Source organism: Euprymna scolopes, chromosome 2 (genome assembly GCF_053919585.1).
Source record: "Euprymna scolopes isolate OS-2025 chromosome 2, ASM5391958v1, whole genome shotgun sequence".
NCBI classification, from domain to species: domain Eukaryota; kingdom Metazoa; phylum Mollusca; class Cephalopoda; order Sepiida; family Sepiolidae; genus Euprymna; species Euprymna scolopes.
The window spans coordinates 65,783,734-65,806,139 of NC_136483.1; the positions used below are offsets into that span (position 1 = coordinate 65,783,734).

Consider the following 22,406-nt stretch of genomic DNA (forward strand, 5'->3'; position numbering starts at 1 on the left):
GTTCGGCGAATGGGCCGAGCCGACCTCTTCATCATGTTCACAACAAATCCAAAGTGGACAGAAATTACAGAAAATTGTCTTCAAGGGCAAGACCCTCAGGATCGTCCAGATATTGTTGCCAGGGTTTTCAGGCAGAAGCTAAAAAAGTTACTTGAATTTATTAAAAAGGGAGGATTTGGCAGGTTGAGGGCTTTCCTGTACAGTATTGAATATCAAAAAAGAGGACTGCCGCATGCACACATCCTCACCTGGCAGGCCCCAGAGGACAAACTTCTACCAGAAAAAATGGATCTCTGCATATCTGCAGAGATCCCTGACAAAGAGGAAGATCCTGATCTTCATGCTAAAGTGATGGCACATATGGTGCATGGACCTTGTGGACCATTTAATCCAAATTGTCCATGTATGATTGACAACAAATGTTCCAAAAAATACCCAAAAGAATTTCTTCAGTGTACCAAGCAAGGCCAAGACTCTTACCCCAAGTACAGGCGAAGAAAACCAGAAGATGGAGGCCAGACTAGTACAATAAGGATGAAGAGAAATGGTCGGTATGTTAATCAAGAAATAACAAACCAGTGGATTGTTCCGTACAACAAGGTCCTCCTTCAGCAGTTCAACGCTCACATTAACGTAGAAATTTGCAGCTCGATCCAAAGCATCAAATATGTCCTCAAATACGTGAATAAAGGATGTGATCAAGCAGTGTTTGAACTACAAAGAACTGATGGAGCAGCTAACCAACAAGGCCAAGTACAAAGTCACATTGTGGATGAGATCCAGCAGTTCCAGAATGCAAGGTATGTCGGCAGTTCAGAGGCAGCCTGGAGGATATTGGAACATCCCATCCATGAACATTTCCCCCCAATTGTACAACTTTCTGTTCATCTTGAAAATGGGCAGCGTGTCATGTTCTCAGCTGATACTGCTCTGGAACGAGCCCAAGGTCCACCGCCTGCCACAACTTTGACAGCATTTTTTCAACTCTGCCATGAGGATGACTTTGCAAGGGGTCTCAAATACGTAGAAGTCCCTGAGTTTTACACTTGGAACAAATCGACAAAGAAATGGATGAGAAGAATGCGTGGGGTACAAGTTGAAGGTACTGAAAATGATGATGTATGGAAGGCACCATGCATTGGGAGAATCTACACGATTAGTCCAAAAGCAGGGGAGTGTTATTTCTTACGCCTGTTGCTCAATGAGGTTGCTGGTCCAACTTCATTTCAAAATTTGCGAGCATACAATGGTCAGGTGTTTGAAACATACAGAGCAGCGTGCCTTGCTCGAGGCCTTCTAGAAAATGACCATCACTTGCATCAAGCAGTAGGAGAGGCAAGTGCCACTCAATCACCTTCAAATTTGCGAAGCCTATTTGTGATAATTTTAACAGCCTGTGAGCCAAGAAATCCTCTTGAGATCTGGATGGCTTTTCGTGATGTAATATCTGAAGACATTCTTCACAGATACAGGCAAGAAGTTAACAATCCAGAAGCAGATTTTAATGAGGACATCTACAATAAAACTCTTTGTCTAATTGAAGAAAAAGTTCTCCTTATGTGCGGTCAACCATTGGCAAGCTATGGATTACCTGCACCAATGCAAGGGAGAGATGAAAGACTCGCGAGAGAGTATCAACGTGAAGTTACTTATAATCTTGAAGAACTTCCCTACAAGCAGAAAATATGCAAGAAAAACTGACCGATTCTCAAAGAGAAGTTTACAATTCATTCATGGCAATGTTGGAAGCACAAGGTGAAATGAACAAAAACATGATGTTTCTTGATGCTCCAGGTGGTACGGGCAAGACTTTTGTAATCAATTTGATCCTTGCAAAGATTAGATCCATGAGAAAGATTGTGCTTGCAACAGCATTCAGTGGCATTGCTGCTACTCTACTACAAGGTGGCCGCACTCTTCACAGCACTTTTAAAGTACCCTTGGATACTCATCGAATGGATCAGCCAGTTTGCAAAATTACTGGTAACTCAGCCTTGGCAAATGTAATTAGAGACACCTCTGCAATCATTGTAGACGAAGCCCCAATGACGCACAAGAGTGCTTATGAAGCAATTGACCGAACACTGCAAGACATCACAGGAAACAAGAATCCCATGGGTGGCATTCCAACCTTATTTTGCGGTGATTTCCGTCAAATCCTCCCAGTGGTTAAAAATGGCACAAGGGCTAACATTGTCAATGCAAGTTTGAAACAATCCTATCTCTGGAGGCACGTTATAGTGAAGAGACTGACTACTAATATGAGAGCCTATATCTCTGATAACACAGCTGCAGCAGACTTCTCAAAATTGCTTCTCCAAATCGGTAATGGTCAGTTTCCTATCACTTCTTCACCTGACACAATTAAGATTCTAACTGCGCTTGGTAAATGTGTCGGTAATCAGAAGCAACTGAAAGACAAAGTGTACCCAGACCTGCAAAACAATGGAAAATCACCGGATTGGCTTGCTGAGAGGGCTATTATTTCGCCATTAAACAGCAATGTGAATCATTTGAACAATTCAATAATGGATGAATTTCTAGGAGACACAAAGCAATACAAGTCAGTTGATTCAGCTACTAATGAATATGAAGCTGTTCACTACCCTGTGGAGTTTTTAAACTCTTTGGAGATATTTGGAATGCCTCCACACATTTTAAATCTCAAAATTGGATCGCCAATCATGATTCTTCGATCCTTGGAACCGCCAAAAATAACAAACGGAACCAGATGTGTTATCACCAGATTGCACACCAATGTACTTGAGGCCACCATTTCCTGTGGTCCCTACAAAGGCGAAACCGTTCTACTGCCAAGGATCCCCTTAGTTCCATCGGACTCAGTACTTCCATTTAAATTCCGGAGACTCCAATTTCCTGTGAAGGTGTGTTTTGCAATGAGCATAAACAAAAGTCAAGGTCAGACATTTAACACCATTGGCGTAGACTTGACATCAGACTGCTTCAGTCACGGTATGTTCTACGTCTCCATCAGCCGGACAGGAAGTTCAGAAAAACTCTACATTCTGGCTCCAAATCAAAGCAGCAGAAATATAGTTTACCCTGAGGCTCTTTAGTGAAAAGTTCGAGAAATGGATATGAGGAAAAACTGACATGATCTGATTGTGGTAAGTTTTTAGTATTGAATGTGCAAGATAAAATTTAAGCAAGAGTTGAAAATGACTTCAATGAAAAATTTACTATGTAACATCAAGTAACCTTCCTTTTTGATGAAAATGTTTTGTGAAGTTCCTGATTGAATTTCAGTCACTACAAGAGGTAGTTAAAATGTTAATCACCTTATGCAATCGTTGCTCTTACAACATCAACTTACTGGAAAGGTGCCCACAGATTTTGGTACCCGAGTGCGCAACAAAGCTCCGTGCGAAGCACGGGTATCTTTGCTAGTATATATATATTCTTTCATTATAATATATATATTATATTCTTTCTTTTAAGTAATAGGGTTCATGGTGGTTATCTATTGGTTTTCTTTCATTTTAAGATGAACTTTTTCTAACATTTACTAACTTGTTCTTCCGATTTCCGGTTTGGTGGAATTAATTAATCTAGTTGCCGGTTTTGTATAGAGGTCCAGTTTTGAATTTCAAACATATTTGAATTTCAAATCAACCAACCGTTGTACACAATTATCTTTTCCTCTCTTTTTCCTATATATTGCATATTTTACATCAAGAAAACTACAACAATCCACGGTAATTTTAAATAAACCGGGCATTTAAAAGGTTCAAACTTTTTAGGGGATTAAAAATCCGCAACCTTTTTGAAAATACAGTCATCAATAAGGTCAACAGGATAACCATTATTGATGAATATTCCCCTGATCTTATCGAGTTCGGCGTCTAATCTGTTAGGCGAACAAATCATGAGGGCTTTATGTACCAAAGTATTAATTAAGCCGACCTTACGTGATTTTGGTACAAAAGACAACCAGTTCACATATAGGCCAGTAAATGTCGGCCTCCTATAAATTGTAGTGAGAAAGCCCCCCCCCCCTTGAACGTTCGACAAGAACATCCAAGAAGGGAAGCGAATTGTCCTTCTCACTTTCCATAGTGAACTTTATAGCCCCATGCAAAGAATTCAACCTATTAAAAAATATTGACGCTTCACCTTGCGATGGAAAAATAGCAAAAGTGTCGTCAACATATCTGAAATATGTAGTGGGTTTTGTTATAAAGCTGAACAGAACGGATTCATAGTATATGAAATATACTATATGAAAATATCCGCTAAAGTTGGGGCCAACAGACTCCCCATTGAAACCCCGTCGACCTGACAGTACATAATATCACAAAAACTAAACTCCACAGATTTTGTACACATTAAAACGAGTTCAATAAGAATCTCTTTAGAAAACCGTAGAGCAGTCTCTAGTCTCTTTACCAACATACCGTTGGATGAGACTATACGTATATGTACCGACGCGCTCTATGATGGTCGCCTAACTCCTCCACACACACACACACACACACACACACACACACACACACACACACACACACACACACATCTACTGTTTTATTTTTATAGATTTGCTCTTAATTGGCTGCCAACGAGTTACGACAACAGCCGATATGCAACTACACAAAATTATACTCTGTTTTCTTAATCGGAAAACGAAAAAAAAATGATAAAAGAAAAAAGTGTGACGTCAAGTTACCCTGCAAGTAATAGTTGTAAATAATAATAATAATAATAATAATAATAATAATAATAATAATAATAATAATAATAATAATAATCACGCTGAAGCGAGAAACACCCACCCACGTGGAATGAAGTATGTTTTCCCCCCGAATGACACGTAAGGCGTTTTATAGCAATATGCACTTTATTGAATGAACTTCGTCAAACCAATAAATTAAATGCCAAATTACCATTTTATTAATGATGTGTACTTCGATCCTGAAACCGTTTTTGTTTCTCTCGCGGTTTCCTTCAGTCCCTTTCTGTTCTCCTTCCACCTCTATCTCCATCTCTCTTTCACACACACACACGCGCGTGCGCCACTCATCGTTTCAGTTTAGCTGTTATATAATGGCGGCTGTTCCGCTTATTTCTGTTTGACATTTACTAATTGTCTGTTAAACGAGTTTTGTCGATATTCAGTTTTGTCAGAAACAGAATCTAACGGAAGTCCGTGGAAATTACCTGATGCTTTCAATATCAATCTGTATAATTTACTTTTACAGAGGGAAGGGCAATATCAAATACAGAATCGTAATGTCTATCCTTACAAAATTCATTGATTTTATTCGACTTGTTAAGAAAATTAATGATAAAGTTTTTTTTTGTTTTTGTACCAACAGAAACTCGCTTAGCAAGGACTAAAGTCCAACTAATAAGTATTAATGAATTCGTCAGGTGGACAACATCGTGAGGATTAATAATGATGGTTGGAACTGAGCAGAAATTCATATTTAAGGGGACGTTTCAACAAGAAATTAACATTTGATCTGAAAATGACCAGGTTGTAATGAAAGCAATTTCGTAATTTGTGTATCGCCGACGTGTAGTTCTTGGAAAGAAACTCTGCTCGTGACAGTTCTGTTTAGTTTAAGGTTTACAAAGGATAAAAAGAAAAATAATTTATGGTGATTGTATCAGGTTGAAAAGAAAGTTTTTGCAGTTAACTATTAAATTCAGATGAACACATCTCGGCTCAAACAAAAATTTATTGATCGAAATTTATTGATTGAAACACACTTTTGCTAATGCAAAACAAGTGTATTTATGCCAATAACATAAAAAATCTTGCGTTCTGGTAGCGATGAAGTCGCTGAAGGTGTTTTTGATATCGCTTAGGTTTTTGAAGCATTTCTCATGTAGAAAGTTGTCGAGATGCTTGGAAACGTGGTAGTCGGTAGGTGAGAGGCCTGGAGTATGGCGAATGAGCTAGAGTTTCGTAGCCCAGTTCGTTCAACTTCTGCAGGGTCGGTTTAGCATTGTCATTGAGGAGAATTGAGCCTTTTCTGTTGACTAATGCTGGGTGTTGATGTCATCGAAGGTTCTTATGCATTTCATCCATTTGTTGACAGTACTTCTCTGTTGTAACGGTTTCGCCTCCATTCAAAAAACTTTAATGGACGACACCGGTCACAGACCACCAAACAGTCAACATGACCTTCTTCTGGTGCAACTCTGGCTTTGTCGACATCTAACCACTGAGCTGAGCGTCGCCGGTTGTCGTAAAGAATACACCTTCCATCGCATGTCACAACCCGATCGAGAAACGTTTTTTTTTTGTTGTTGTTGCGTAAAAGAAGGGAAGATCACACTTCAAACAGCGTTTCTTTTGGTTGTCGTTCAATTCGTGAGGCACCCATTTATAAAGTTTTTTTTTTTTTTTGTCTTTCCACCGTCTTCTGTGGCTGAATAAACCTATCTTCGATCTACATTGTCAGTTGTAAACGTCGTCTGTGAAGGTCGGTGCATCATGTAGGTGGTTTTTGGGTTTTATTGACTGGCCTTCCTGGATATTCTTTTAGTTCTTTCTGCAATGGATCTTTCCCCAGTGACCAGGCCTTTGGTTATCGTTTGTCTCCAGACGTTGTGGATTTTAATTTTGGCCTGCTTTCATGACGCGTTTGCAAACATCGACATAGCGGAGGTAAGGACGATCAATTTTCCTTTTGCCAATAATAAATTCACCATAGAAAATGTCTTTTGGGATTTGCTCATTGTCCATGCGGTGCACATGGCCTAACAAGTGCAGGCGTCTTTGGCAGAAGAGGGTTAACATAGGTGGGATACCAGCATTTGCGAACACAGCATTGTTTGTAATTTTGTTTTTCCAAGAAATTCTAAAAATTCTCCCAAGACTACGCATGTGAAATATATTCAGTTTCTGTTCTTGGTGGCTGTAGGTTGTTCATGCTCCGTTGTCGTACAGAACGGTGCTAATAACACAAGTCATGTAAACGTTCACTTTTGTGGAGATGAGATGTTTATTCTCCCCACACCCGAATTGTCAATTTTTCAAGAGTGGTGGATGCCTTTCCGATGCGCTTGTTGAGTTTTACATAGAGAGATGGGTTATTTTAAGATGTAGACCCGGGACATTGGACATTTCTTCAGGCTGATGGTGAGGCTGAATTGTTTGAGAGCTTTGAAAAACCTGTCCATGAGTCTTTGAAGTCCTTCTTCAGTCTGAGATGCTACCACTGCATCATCAACAGACAGGTCCTTGATGGTAACTTGTCTGACTTTGATCCTGGACTAGAGGTGATTGATGATAGAGAGGCGGCCATCCGATATGGAGCGAGGGTAAACTCTTTTGACGAATTGAATGCATGTCTCAGGAAAAGGGCAAAGAAAATGCTAAATAGATTAAGGACAAACACACCCATCGCTTTTTTACACCAAATTCAACAGTTGTGTCCCCCGTCGAATAGCACGGTGCTCATCATACCATCGTAAAATGACTCTATAAAGCTCAGGAGTTTGGGAGGGCAGTCAATGAGATGCAAAATCTTTAATAACCCTTCTCTACTGACAAGGGCGAATACCTTAGTAAAGCCAAGGAAGGCAATATACAATGGCCTATTTTGTTCTCTGCACTTCTGGAGTTGACGTAGTGAGAAGATCATGGAACTTTGAGATCGAAAGCCACCCTATAATTCAGGGTGCATTTTCTCAGCAAGAACTTGCAGTTTCACACAGTTTGCCAACTATGTTCAGTGGCAAGATGCCCCTATAATTATTGTAATCGCTACGGTCCCCTTTATTCTTTTATAGGGTGACTATGTTTGAGTTTCTCATGCCCTGGGGAATAGCGATTTTTTTCCCAACAACGTAGCAAGAGTTGGTATAATGACTTGAGTGTTGCAATTAGAAATAATTCTAAGATTTTTCTAAGATTTTATCTGTTTAATTAGTGTGCACTAACATTGTAGAATCTTTAATGACGTCACAAAGTTAGTATAGATAATGCGCACTGAAAAAATATTGTTTTAATTTTCCGTGTTAATGCTGTTTTCTTTTGGAATACAGTGAGCGATGGAAATGTTTGGGATTAGCCCTTATTGCTGGCAGTCATAATGTTAGATGATGAAGAGTCAGATAATGGAAGTGAGTTAAGTGCAAGAACAATGTTTGCCATGAGAAAACGGAGGGAAATTGTAGAGTTGCGTCCAGGGCCGAACACTGCATAGATTGCAGAAGAACTATCAGAGAGAGAGAGAGAGAGAGAGAGAGAGAGAGAGAGAGAGAGAGAGAGAGAGTATGTTTTGAGAGCTCACCTTGTTATTTGCTTCAATTCATGTTGCCTGTGAATGATAAACCGAAGAGTTTGAGCGATGAGTTCTGTTAGGGTGTTATTAGTTATGGCTATGGGTACTTCAGAAGGGTTCTTGTAATTACTAAAAGAAAGCTTAGTCTTGGCAGCATTAAATGTTACTGTTTATTTACGTCCCCATTTCACTATCGCCATTTTCTTATGTGTTCATTCGTTTTTCCCACGTGTCTGTTATAGAGCGTAGTGTCATCAACAAATATACCCATCTCGGAGACAATTTTATCAGGGTGGTCATGAGAAATAATAAAGGTCAAAGGATCAACCCTTATGGCACACCTATATTCATATCCTGTTGTTTTGACATACGACCATCAGGAACAACCTGAATCTTTCTCTTGTATAAGACGGAGTTGACTATGTTAAGTATTCGTTCGGTAACACCATATGATTAAATTTTCATGAAAAGACCATCGTGCCAGATTTAAAAGCCTTAGATATATCTAACGCTACTGCCCTAGCCTCCCTTACATTATCCAGTGCATGGTATATACATTCAGAGATAATGATTAGAATATTTGCTCTGATGATCCAACATTATTTGGAGGCCGAAAGGAAAGCAGCCGATAACACATGACTATTACAAGTTAGGCTGTTTATTCCAAACACCAATATCTTCTGCTGTCCACTTGCTTCATAGAGAGTTCCTACTACTGTTTGGACAAGTTTCATTGCATTATGATCTATACTATTAATAAAATTCTAAATGTTTATTTATTTATTTATTTGTGTGTAGGTGTGTGTGTGTGTGTGTGTGTGTGTGTGTGTGTGTGTGTGTGTGTACCAATAAAACTTTCGAACGGATGCACCCTGAAAGGTGTGAGTCCCTAGATTTTCCTTATCAATATATGGTTCGTAACAATGCCGAGTCACACAAAAAGCCAGAAATAAGGGTTTTTAGGCCGTTTCGTGCAATTGTCGAAAAAGTTACCTGCCCATGTCAACGGAATTTAGCACTGTATGTATACAGTCGCGGTAACATTTTTCGGCATAGGGACAGGAATTGTGGCGCAATAGATAACACGTCTAACTACGGATCAGAAGGTTCTAGGTTCGAATTCTGGCATTTTATCCAAAGTTTACTCATTATCCTTACCTTTAGTTAAGGTATTTTTTTTTCAGTGATTTTGTTTTGTGCATATGGGAATTTCCCATACTCCGAGTTCACAAAGTAAGCTTTGATGGTAAGACGATGTTGAGTGTACTTGATGTTGAGTGTACTCGATTTTATCTGTCGTCGCTAGTTATTAATATTAATTAAAGCTAGTTATTAATATTAATTAAAGCGGTTTACTAAATAGAGGGTGGTAGTTCACACGAAAACTTCCTGTTTTATACAATTAGTAAAACGTCTGGCGTCGTGAGGATTCTGAGAACAGATAATACAATTTTATCTTATTTATATAGTTTATTTCATGAATTTACAAATAAAGTTATAACACAAAAAATGAAAAAAAAACATACAAGAAAGTTAAGCATGAAGCCCATAAGAAATTTGAGGGAAGGGTACGGGGTCTTTCTGATTTGTCTTAAAAAACTTTGGAGATTAATGGCACCACTTATCACAATACCACATTCACCGTGTGGAGTTAAACCTACTTAATACATTCCCCAAGCCTTTTTATAAAAAATTGTTTACATGCGCGCGCGTGTGTGTGTGTATATACAATTTATATATATATATATATATATATATATATATATATATATATATATATATATATATATATATAGCAAAAACAGAAAAAAGTTCATTGGAAGTAATGCGGTATCTGTTCTTTTATAATAAGACCACCTTTCCAGCAACCCCTTCTCCTTTCTCTAAAGGGGGGTAATTTAGTATTTGTCATGTCATGATACCACTTTACTAGGTATTACCTTTTGGGGGCGGGATGATGTAGTATATGTTCGTTCATCGTGATACCTCCTAGGAATTATCACTTTTTGAAATTGTGGAGTGAGTTATACTATCTATATTTATACGCTAAGGGGTTACAGATATTACACGTATGAAAATAGTTCTATAATATCACTACAAGGTTCAGATTGCATTTTTGAAATTCGCCAGCTGTGGGTCCTGGATATGACCTTAAACTATATCCAGTGGTGAGACCACAATTTGCGGGCTTTGGAAAGTGTGGAGCCACCCTTTAATTGCCATTGCTCCCAGGTCCACTCTGACCCGGAGTGGTAGTACCTGTTAGAGTCCCAAGTATGGATTGAATAGAAACCGATTTGAAAACAACAAATATATTCTATTAAAAAACTTTCTTCAAAATATTTGGATTCGGCATTAAATAACCTAAAAAGGGTTGATATGTCGTAAAACAAAAACAACCAACCAGTCGCCAGCTGTGACAATCAGGCTTTAGTAGGGTGTATTCCATTTCCTACTGTAGCTTCTCATTTGAACCTGAAATCATAAAAATTTGTAAGTCATCCCATAAGATGTACAATAATAACATACTGAAATTTCAAGAGTCTACGACAGTTGTAAATGCTTGTACAAAAAGAAATCTGGAAACTTATTGAAGACGCTCGTACTTCTTTACTATTTCTTTTATAATCTCTCGTATTCTTTTTTCACCTTCTTTTTCACTTCTTCTATCTTATTCCCATCCTTCTCTTTTCTACCTTTCACCTCATTCGTCTATTTATGCCCGTTTTTATCTATTACCTACCTGTCATCCTTTTATACAGTCTACTACCTCCCTTTTTTACTTTTTCTTCATGTTTCTCGTTCTCCCCTCTCTCTCTCTCTCTCTCTCTTTCTCTCTCTCTCTCTTTCTTTCTCTCTATCTCTCTCTTTCTCTCTCGTTATCTCTTTCTCTTTCTCTCTTTCACCCACACATATTATAGTCCTTATAATACACGTTCTCAATAGGACAACTAGAAATTATCTAGAATCAGTCAACCGGATATCAGCGGATTTTTTTTTCTTTTCCTTAGATCGCGGAATAACCGATTGACATATTGTAATGTACACAAATGACAACCAATACGCTCTCCAGTCGGCTCGCCCTTATTCAGTCACTCCATATTGGACAAACGTATTCACAGCTTTTTAATACAAGCACATGACACGGAAATCATAATTATCCGCGCATTAAACATGAGGAATGTACATTCAGATAATATCGTTTCAGGGAAAGAGGGAAAATTATTGAACAAGAAAGGTGAATAGGTGTTAAGATGTCGGTATGAAAATAATATCCAAATTTCTGAACGATAATTGGTTGGACTAAGGCATTCCGTACATGAACACTGACGAAATCTCATCACGGTTGAAACAGTTTTTTGAATAACAGAAGTTTCACAGACCAGACTGAAGAGTAATAAACAGATTGACCGACCTCGAGATCGACGCAAGAACTTATCTGAAAAAAATATACTGTTATCAAAACTAACATGAAACGTACATAATAAGTAAATAATTAGTAACATATACGATGATAGTTATTTACTCGTGGTAATTTATCATATGGTGTATAACATATAAATATATAGAGACAGAGGAGAAGAGAGAGAGAGAAAGAGAGAGAGAGTAAGAGAGAGAGGGGGGAAAGAGAGAGAGCGATAGATAGAAAGAACAAAAGACAAGGCATTGTTGATCTCTAAGAAAGATCGTTCATCTCAAATCGGAGAATGTCGAATCGGAAACTTATGTGCAAGAGGAACCGGTTTTGGGGACTATGGCGAAGCAAAGTGTCCGATGCTACGAAGGGTGAAGAAAAGGACATCACGGCAATAAATATCGATATTGGAATGAAATCCGGACCCTTTTGTGAGCTAGCCCTTTTAGGGCGTGGATTCACTGAAGACTGGCAAATTGAAACCATGTTTGAGGTAAGGGTGTTTTATTTATATCAAACTAACCCTAACTCGTCGTTACGCTTATTTGTAGCGTAGCCACATACCGACCTACATACCTTCTCTATTTTCTACGTATTTTTTCTGCATACCCATAAGCTATCTGTATTCAGATAACGCCTTTACTTTTTTCTTCTTCTTCTATACAGCCCTTCGTAAAAATGAATAGAGCAATCTTCGTCAGCTGATATTGTTTATGTAAACATTCTGATTTCAGTTTCTCGTGGCTTGTGCTGCCAAAAAAAATAACGCTCTAGTTTTGATCTTAGCTTTTCTTTCGCGAGTTCTGGAGATAGACCCCCATAATTCTGAAATAATTTATCAAAGGGAGTTCAACATTTTCGTGGGGATCTACATTCGTGTTTGACATCTATTAAAACTAAATACGGCATTTTATTTGAACTTGTTTGTATTTTTATCATTCCTAATTTTCTATTTAATTTCGCTCGTATTTTTGGTTCTAATTGTGAAGTGGGGTAATTCCATTGTATTACAGTGGTAATATTTAACCGCTTGTAAACAGATGCCAAGGTCAGAAGTGGTGAATAGGTTAAGTGTAGAAAAACGAAGCAACGCGACTTTAATTTATATACTTTCCTTTTTATTAATTGTACATATTTAAAAATTTTCTGGCCAAGTCCATTTCTGTGTAAGTTCAACGTGTGTGAATATATATTGAACTAACTAGTCTATATATCTATAAAAGTGAAAATGTGTGCGTGTGTGAGGATAATTTTCAACCTATATACTCAATGAATTTTTTATCTACAGACTTGAAATTTGGTATATATGGTATTCAGACATATGGAAAACATTTTAGTCGGTTTTCATCCGGACAAAAGGGTTTCTAGGGGGTTAAAAAAATTTTAATTGGTACTTGGGGGGTCATTAGATTTTTAGCTCTTTGTTAACTGTTTCACGACTGCGCATGCGCGAATCGTTCACATTATGTTAAGAATAATTAGGTTTGTAAACACTTTTTAAAGATCATGTCAAGGTGGCCTGATGGTTATTGTACTTGTCACACAGTCTTTAGGTTCTGGTTTCGATCTTAGCTCGAGTATTTTTTTTTTTTTTACTTACAAGAATAAACTGTTTAGAAAAAAACACGCATACACATTTCTCAGTTTCTTTTTGTTTTTTGTTTTTTTACTTCATATCTTTATTTATTCTACTTTTTTTTTTAAAGGAATTTAACATTACGTTAAACACCGGCCAACACCGGGTGCATCTTCTAGTTTAAACATAAAATCCCGGAGTTCGTAAAGACTTACTTGAAGAAGGTCGGATGTTACATCGGCTGAAACGCTGTGGAAATAACATCCAAGACGAGGAAAGTTGTCTGAAAAACCTTAATCATACAAATGATCAATCCTCATAAAAAATAAATAAATAAATAAAAATAAATGAAAAAATAAAATTTTAAAAATAAATTTTAAAAAATAAAAAATAAAAAACGGAAATAAAATGCAACCTGTTTTCAACATTGCAATAACGTTCTGTGTTCGCCGAGTATAAAATTTGCAAAACATAAAACAAAGACTCTCCAATCGAATGTAATAATCAATGTTAATATGCTCTAGAGATCTACGGTCGTGTTTGCCATCTATAAAAAGAAATAAGCAATTTTATTTTAGATTATTTATAAAATAAAATTTGTAGAAATAAAAAAGAAAAATACGGCATGAGTTCGTAAAGGTTTTTATTGACTCTCAGGGAACGCCGGGTGTGCCTCGAGATAATTAAAAACTATAATTTACCGAAGTTTATTTCAGTATATGTCAATTAATTTACTTTTTCATCCAATATTCAATATACCCTTCACCTGCACTCTAAATTGAATGCTATAAAATGTAATAAGGATACAAAGAGAATATGGTATTATGTGTTAGGTACAAAAGAACTTATGATTCATCATTCAATCCCAGGAAATGTAAGGCCTTCTGTGTGTGTTTTTATGTCAAGTTAAATAGGTATAATTTGAATTATATCAAATGGAGAGGAAAACATCGATTTTATTATGTAAATACAAAAAAATGAAACTTTTCAAATCTTCATGATATAGGTAAATATTGAAAGTGAAAAGGTAATCTCCAAAAATACCGTTAGGGCTTACAACATGGCCGCCAGAAGAGTCAACAAAAAACTGTGAATAAAATATATAAAACTCGTAATTTCTGTTTTTAAAGTGGGTTGTCAATTTTCTTTATGAAATATACTTCCAAAATAAACTATTACAGTCGTTTAAAACATAATAGAAGTATTATTTTTTATTTTTTAAAAACAATGTTTACAAAATGTCTACGCACGTTCGTAGACTCTTCTGGCGGCCATGTTGTAAGCCCTAACGGTATTTTTGGAGATTACCAGTGAAAACAAACAAACAAACAAACAAACAATTAAAAACAACAAAAGAGGATTTCTGGATTTTTTTACGTTTGTAATCATTTAATGATTACACTGTTAATCTTACCTATAACGAATTGATAAAGAATTTTTATGTTGAATATATATATATATATATATATATATATATATATATATATATATATATATATGTGTGTGTGTGTGTGTGTGTGTGTGTGTGTGTGTGTGTGTGTGTGTGTGTGTGTGTGTGTGTGTGTGCGTGCGTGTATAACACAATACACAAAAAGATGGCGGAAGTGAGGAAGCATGGCTTTGGAAGTCTTTTTACCCGAATACGATGTTCAGCATGTTAAAAATATACCTTTTGTTGTAAAAATCTAATGGAAAAACATTTGAAGAAGTTGGTGACGACAAGATATTTTTATGGACACATAAATCGTAAAATTGCCTTCCCACTAATGAAACAGCTGTAATGGAAAAAATCCAAGAAATAAACGAAGGTTATAAAATAGAAAACGTGAGTCTTTGAATTTTTAACAAAATTTTGCACTATATATATATATATATATATATATATATATATATATATATAACATTGTCTATCTGTCTGTCTGAGGGACGGTCTCTACGAAACTACTCTGTCAATTTTTGATCTACAAACTTGACGCGTGATTTGGTTTAGTCGGTAAAATTAGTTGCTAAGGGATCAAATTTGAAAAAAAATAGAACTTAACAGACGTAAGTGGACTTATGGTATATATATATATATGTGTGTGTGTGTGTGTGTGTGTGTGTGTGTGTGTGTGTGTGTGTGTGTGTGTGTGTGTGTGTGTGTTTGGAAAGAATTCCAAAAAGTGCTCGATTACAAAGAAAAACTTCTTTTTTTTCGATATAAGAGCTTAATATTTATTTATTTAAATGTGCAAAAGGTCAGAAAAACATTGATACCGTTGGTTTCAAGCCTAACATAAGGGCGACCAGTTAATGGTGAATCGTACATAATGTTAGGCTCTCGTCAGCCATGTTGTTTCTGCTTTCTGACTAGGCTGACGAGAGCCTAACATTATTTACGATTTACTATTAACTGGTCGCCCTTATGTTAGGCTTGAAACCGACGTTACTAATGTTTTTCTGACCTTCTGTACACACACACACACACACACACACACACACACACGCACACACACATACACACACACACATATATATATAATTGAAAAGGAAGTTGTAAGGAGTAAAGTTTTAAATAAATATATTTACGTGTTTTATATCAAACTCAAGTAAGTAATAAGTTACTGCTTTGACACGTTCGCGGTCACGTTTTGCATCATCAACAAACTGTTCTTAGTTTTTAACAACTGATGTATAACAGTCATCATAAAAGCAAATGTTCACGTTAATTATCTTATTATAAAAGAAAAAAAAACTTATATATTGTGTTTCTTTTTGACCTACTAATATTCAAATGTATTTGTGGGTGTGATTGAGAATAAAATTAAAATTTACTGTGTATACAGCCATCAGGTTATGAGAATTCCCCCTTCTTCCCACCACTTCTCATTTCATCCGCCCATCCTTCTATCTAATATATTCAACGTGCAAAGAATGAACCATGAAAATATTATCAGAGTAATATTTTTAATGGAAACCGCTCTAGACAAGGCATGAAGCCACTTAATATAAGGAGCTGCAATAACACGTTAGGTGGATGGATTCCGACCAAGAAAACTTTCTCCGAAACATTGTCTATGTGTTAGATTATACCGGGGCCACACCGGATTATATTGCTGATAGTTGATTAAGGAAAATCGACTATTATTATTATTATTATTATTATTATTATTATTATTATTATTATTATTAAAAGTTAAATGTTTGATAAAGAACATTATTATGTGTCGGTATGCAGAATTAGTTTGTGCACAAAGACAAATAAGTTTATAGGATTTTGGAATGTAGAATAGGTTTTAGAGAATAAAAAAAAGGAGCAGGAATGCGACCTTGATGAAAAGAATGTAAGAAATACAAAAGCAAATAGGTTCTAAATATTAAATCAGAATAGAAAAAATGTGATTAAATGTCACATGTTAAAAAATTATGTTGAATGACGTAATAGCAACCAAGTAATTAATATATACAAGTTAGTTAAAAGGAGACGCAGAGTCAGTCAATTGGACAGGGAGTCGATCAAAGACAGAGTCAGTCAGTTGGACAGAGGCTAGTGATACTAGTCGAGCTGAACCACGGCTACCGAGAGAGTAAGCCAGTGAACATGACAGCATGACGTAATTACCAGATCAACATGTAGATAAAGGCACGAAGGTACCTAAAGTTTCCGGTGTTCAAACACGTGGCCATAAAAATATTTTTCGTTGGCTGTTGTAATTATATGATTTTTTATTCTAAAGAGAAAAAACAATTCTTCATTTGGATTATTATTACAATTATCATAATTTTTTTTTTTTACATTTTCACTCCAAACAAGGCACATTGCCACTTTGATGTAGGGGGCTACTATTAGGGACACAAGCTACAGGGGTACTATGTGGGGAGTTGGGCAGCAAGACTTCACTTCAAGTTACAATTGGACTTCTGAATGTCAGTACAGTTGGGGAAGCAGGAACCCGGAAGGGAATTCCAAACTCTAGCGGTTCTGGGGAAGAAACTACTGGAGTAGAAGGCTCTCTTACATCCAGGCATCTCAACTGTGAAGGGGTGGGATTTAGCTGCTTGTCGGCTTTGTTGAGGGTATTTACGTAGAGTGGGTACAAGTGCTTGCAGTTCGTCGAAACATTCACTGTTAAATTACTTGTAGAACAGGCAGAGGAATGCAACATTTCGTCGATGGGACAGAGACTGAAGCTTGGATGACAGTTCAGTTCAGGTTGGCGACTCTCTTTTGAACCTTGTCTAGGAGTGAGAGACTAGTAGCAGATGCACCGGCCCAAATATGACAACAATACTCCATACATGGGCGAATGGTGGCCTTGTAGAGGTACAGGATATTTTCGGGCATTAGTAGCTTTCTAGCACGGTAGAGAGAACCCATCCTCTTCGCAGCGGTCCTGGCAATGCTCTCAATGTAATTTTTCCAACTCATGTTTCCTGTGAACATTAGGCCGAGGAGTGTAAAAGATGTGCTTTCAGATAAAGAGTCATTGGACATTGCTATTCGTAGTAGAGAATATTTCTTGTAGTTATTGAAGGAAGAAAGTTTAGTCTTGGTAGCATTGAATGTGACCATCCATTTTTGTCCCCATTCCACTACAGATTTGGAGTCATCCTCTATTATTTCTGCCATTTCTTTAGATATGTGTTCATTTGTTTTCCTGTCGTGTCTGTTATAGAGTGTGGTGTCATCAGCATATACCCATCTTACAGACAATTTTATCAGGGAGGTCATTTATGAATATTAGGAATAATAGAGGTTCAAGGATAGACCCATGAGGCACTCCCACATTTATATCATATTGTTTAGATGTACGACCATCGAGGACAACCTGGATTTTTCTCTTATCTAAGAAGGATTTAATTATGTTAAGTATTCTTCCAGTTAGATGTACGACCATCGAGGACAACCTGGATTTTTCTCTTATCTAAGAAGGATTTAATTATGTTAAGTATTCTTCCAGTTAGATGTACGACCATCGAGGACAACCTGGATTTTTCTCTTATCTAAGAAGGATTTAATTATGTTAAGTATTCTTCCAGTGATACTGCAGATCTGATTTTCCTGAGAAGACCTTCATGCCATACCCTGTCAAAAGCCTTAGATATATCTAGAGCTACCGCTCTACCCTTCCCTGCTTTGTCAAGTGAATGGTATACACGCTCGGAGATTACAGTTAGGATGTCTGCTGTTGAACAGGCTTGCCTAAATCCATATTGTTGGTCAGTCAGAAGTTTAGCATCTGTAAGGTGATGGACTAGACCTTGGTTAATTATGGGCTCAAATATTTTGGCAAAAAGTGGGAAGAGGCTAATGGGGCAGTAATTTACTGAGTCAGTTCTTTCGCCAGAATTCTTGAAAACTGGTACCACAGACAGGAAAGCAAGATTCATTAAGGCATTTGTTGTAAAGTTTTGAGAGGATTGGAGCACTTTTTTAATAGCACTGCCGAGATGAGATCAGGTCCACATGCTTTTGAAGTGTCAAGATTTTTTATGATAGCATGCACCTGAGAAGAGGTGATTTTCAGATCATCTAGTGTGGCGTCTGTCTGCAAAGGAAAGTCCTGGAAAGAATGGTTAGCATGGTCCCGTGTGGAGTTTGAGGCAAACCGACTGGCAAGCATGTTAGCCTTCTCGGTTGCTGAGCAAACAATCTCATGATTGTTGGATAGTGGGGGAATTGTTGATTGCCCATTATTTACTACACTGTTGTAGATTTTCCAGAAGTCACGGGTTCCTAATTTCTGTGCTTTGATGCGTTTTTTGGTGGTTTCAGTAAATTCTCTCTTAGCTGTCGCTATTTCTTTCTTACAGTTACTTCTGGCTTCTATATACTTCTGTCTGTTTGAACTGGACTTATGTTGGTTAAATCTGCGGTACGCATGCTGCCTTTGCGCAATGGCAGCTGCACGTGTGGAAGTAAACCATTGGGGAGAGTGGGGCTTGCTATAAAATTTCCACGTAGGAACACGTGCTTCAATTGCTGTGGTCAGAAACAGATCTAAATGTGTTGCGTGTTGTTCTTGCTGGTCAGGGAAATGGGTTGGAAACGTAACCATCTGTGATAGGGAATGAGTTATAGAGAAGCTATGTGTTGTGCTACCAGCTGCGTCTGTGTAAGTAGAAAATCCAAGCCAATTGTTGTGGTGGACATTGAAGTCTCGAAATACGAGGGGCATGCAATAAGTAATGCCCCTGACCCACTTCCCATAGCAGTAGAGAAACGAAACTTGGCACAGTTATTAGTCTTTCTCTACATAGGAACCACCCAGAGTTATGCATTTCTCCCATGGTTTGATGCAGATCTGGAGACCGTTTTTGTAAAACACCCCAGGTTGGTCCTCCAACCACGACATGACTTCAGAAATCAAGGCTGCATCATCTGGGAAACGCTTTCCTTTCAAAAACAACTTCATGACTAGGAAGAAGTGAAAGTCAGAGGGTACAAGGTCAGGAGAGTAGGGAGGATAGGGAAGGATTTCATAACCACACACCCATACTTCTGATCTGGCGACATGTGAGTTGTGGACCGGAGCGTTGTCCTGCAGGAGGAGGGTACCTTTGCTGATCTTGCCCCGTCTCTTGATTTTGATAGCTTCCCTTAATTTCCTCAAAGGTGAAGCATAATAGGCTTCTGTAATTGTGATACACTTTGCCAGGAAATCTGTCATCACTACTCCGTCCTGATCCCAGAAGACTGTGGGCATGACCTTGCCAGCGGAGGGCTGCACCCTTGCCTTCTTTGGAGGTGGTGAGTCCAAGTGCTTCCACTGCATTGACTGAGCTTTGGTCTCTGGATCATAGTGATGGACCCAGGTTTCATCCTGTGTAATCAGTCTTTTGAAAAACTTTGACTCATCTTCTTGGCACATCTCCAAATTCATCCTCGAGCACTCGACGTGTTCTCGCTTCTGGAATAGTGTGAGCAACCTGGGAATCCATCTGGCAGACACCTTATGCATATGCAAATGGTCATGAATGATAGTTTCCACAGACCCTGTACTAATCTTGACATCTTGGGCTATTTGGCGAATGGTAATGCGCTGATCTTCCAAAATGGCAGCCTTCAATTGCCGGACAGATGCCTCATCAATAGCAGAAGGGGGGGGCGACCAGGTCTGAGAGCTGTTTCCACAGACTTCCGGCCATGTTTGAATTCACGATGCCAGCATTTTACAAGGTCATATGATGGGGCATTATCACCATAAGTTTCTTTCATTCCATCAAAAATCTTCTGTGGTGTGCGTCCTTTCAAATACAAAAACCGGATCACTGCTCGACATTCAACAGGCTCCATTTCACACCTGACTCTGTTCAAACACCTGTAAAACAGAAACCACAATTAGTTTAGAGCTGTAATTTGCCACATAACCCGTAGAGATATAAATCATTGCACATGCAAAATTTCAGCTAGATCAGACAAGTGGAAGTGGGTCAGGGGCATTACTTATTGCACGCCCCTCGTATATGTACTTGTGCGCTAGTCTGGAGGGAAAGTGCTGTATCTATGCTATCAGAGACATTGTTTATTAGGGTACAGTCCTGGGTCGAGGGAGAGCGGTAGAGAAAATAAAAGTAACTAATGTTATGTTGCATGTTAAGTCTAAAGCAAATAAAGGCTTGATCGTCCGATTCTATTTTTGTTTATCTAGTCAAGGGGAGGGTGTTTCGAATATAGACTCCAAGCCCGAGCATATGTCTGTCAGAGTCCTTACGGCAGAGTGGGGGATTTCCGGGCATGTTAAAGTAGTTAGACGGGATGGAAAAGTGTAGGTTAGTCTCACTTAGTGCCAAGATATCCGTTTGTTAGGAGAATTGTTTGTTAGGAGAATTGCACATTGGGATAGTTTTAATCGAACAAAATACAACGATAAGTGAACTTATTTTCGAACTTTTATTTCTATCGAAGGAAGTCGAATATTTCATTTTATTTATTTTTTAAACTGCAAAACTAGCAATTTTTATATGAGAATATTTTTCAGTCCGTTCTTTTAATCATAAATAGAACTTTTCATTGAGTATTTCCAAATATTTTTAAGTTAGAAGAATTTTTCACGACAGTTTTTTGTTTTATTTTTGTTGTTGTTTTTTTAATTTTTTTTTTAAACTAAAATGATCGATGAACTAAATATTTAAGCACCTGGCATAATTTATTCCTTTGAAATATGTTTAAAGGTTAAAAGTTTTTGTTAGTTTGTTTTATAAAATTTTATCTGTAAATAATTTACATGACTGAAATGGGAAATGAAATAGGAAATTCTCTATTCTCTCCCGAGACCTACGAATACAAATTCATCTTAAAAATTCATTAACTAATCAGTTTTAATTAAAGTTTTGATATGAACTAAAAATAAAGAGCACATTAAATTTTAGTTAATATTTTTTGTGTGTTTTATCTTATAAATAAATGTTATACGCATCGTTCTGAAATAATAACATTATTTAGAAAGCCATTCTTAACAGAAAGGATAGCTTTCTAACTATTCTGCACTTTCACCTAACAATTTTACGAAAACAAAGATACCATAAAAATTTAATTAAACTTGAAAATCATATCTAAAATATAGCACGGTGCGTACACTGCACAAGCACTATTATTATTATTATTATTATTATTATTATTATTATTATTATTATTATTACAGCAATAATAAAAAAGGCAGTTCATGGGGAATGTGGACCATGCGTAAATGGGTTTTAATTTAATGGTTGTTCCCTAAAAAGCGCATACGCAAAAGGTTTTCATTGGTTTATTTAATCAGGAAAATTTTTTTGAAGGTACTATTTGAGGGAAAAAAGGCCAAAAGCATTATTTGAATGTGTATGAAAAAATAAATGTAACAAAAAATAAAAATATTAGTGAGGAAAATATAATATAATATAATAATAAAAATAAATTAAAACAAAATGAAAATAAAATAAAAACAAGCACGAAATAAAAGTATGAATCAAATTTAATTAAAGAAATAAAAAAAAAGATTTAAAAATAAAATACATGCTCAATTACAAAAAAGTATGAGATATATACGGAGAAAGTGACAGAAAACCTCAGGGAGAAGCCAAACCCCGTTTATGCAGGGTCTACGTTCCTCGTGAAGTTCCATAAAACTGCAGATGACATCGACTAGCGCCACACCAACTAGTTGTGAAGGATCAGGGAGAATGGAACGTCTGAGGTGAG

The 22,406-nt window shown here is 37.1% G+C and overlaps 1 protein-coding gene across 2 annotated transcripts in view; it reads left to right on the forward strand.

Annotated features, from left to right (window-relative positions):
- LOC145291808 (transient receptor potential cation channel subfamily A member 1-like) overlaps positions 1-22,406 on the forward strand; it is a 198,149-nt gene that overhangs the window by 48,284 nt on the left and 127,459 nt on the right. The window contains exon 1 of one of the 2 annotated variants that reach the window (XM_080137719.1): positions 11,272-12,163. The exons of the other annotated variant lie outside the window; for it this stretch is intronic. Within the exon in view, the coding sequence (XP_079993845.1) occupies positions 11,963-12,163 (201 nt within the window). The 5' untranslated portion in view covers positions 11,272-11,962. Of the gene's footprint in view, positions 1-11,271; positions 12,164-22,406 lie in introns of those variants that run through there. 2 annotated transcript variants of the gene reach the window in all.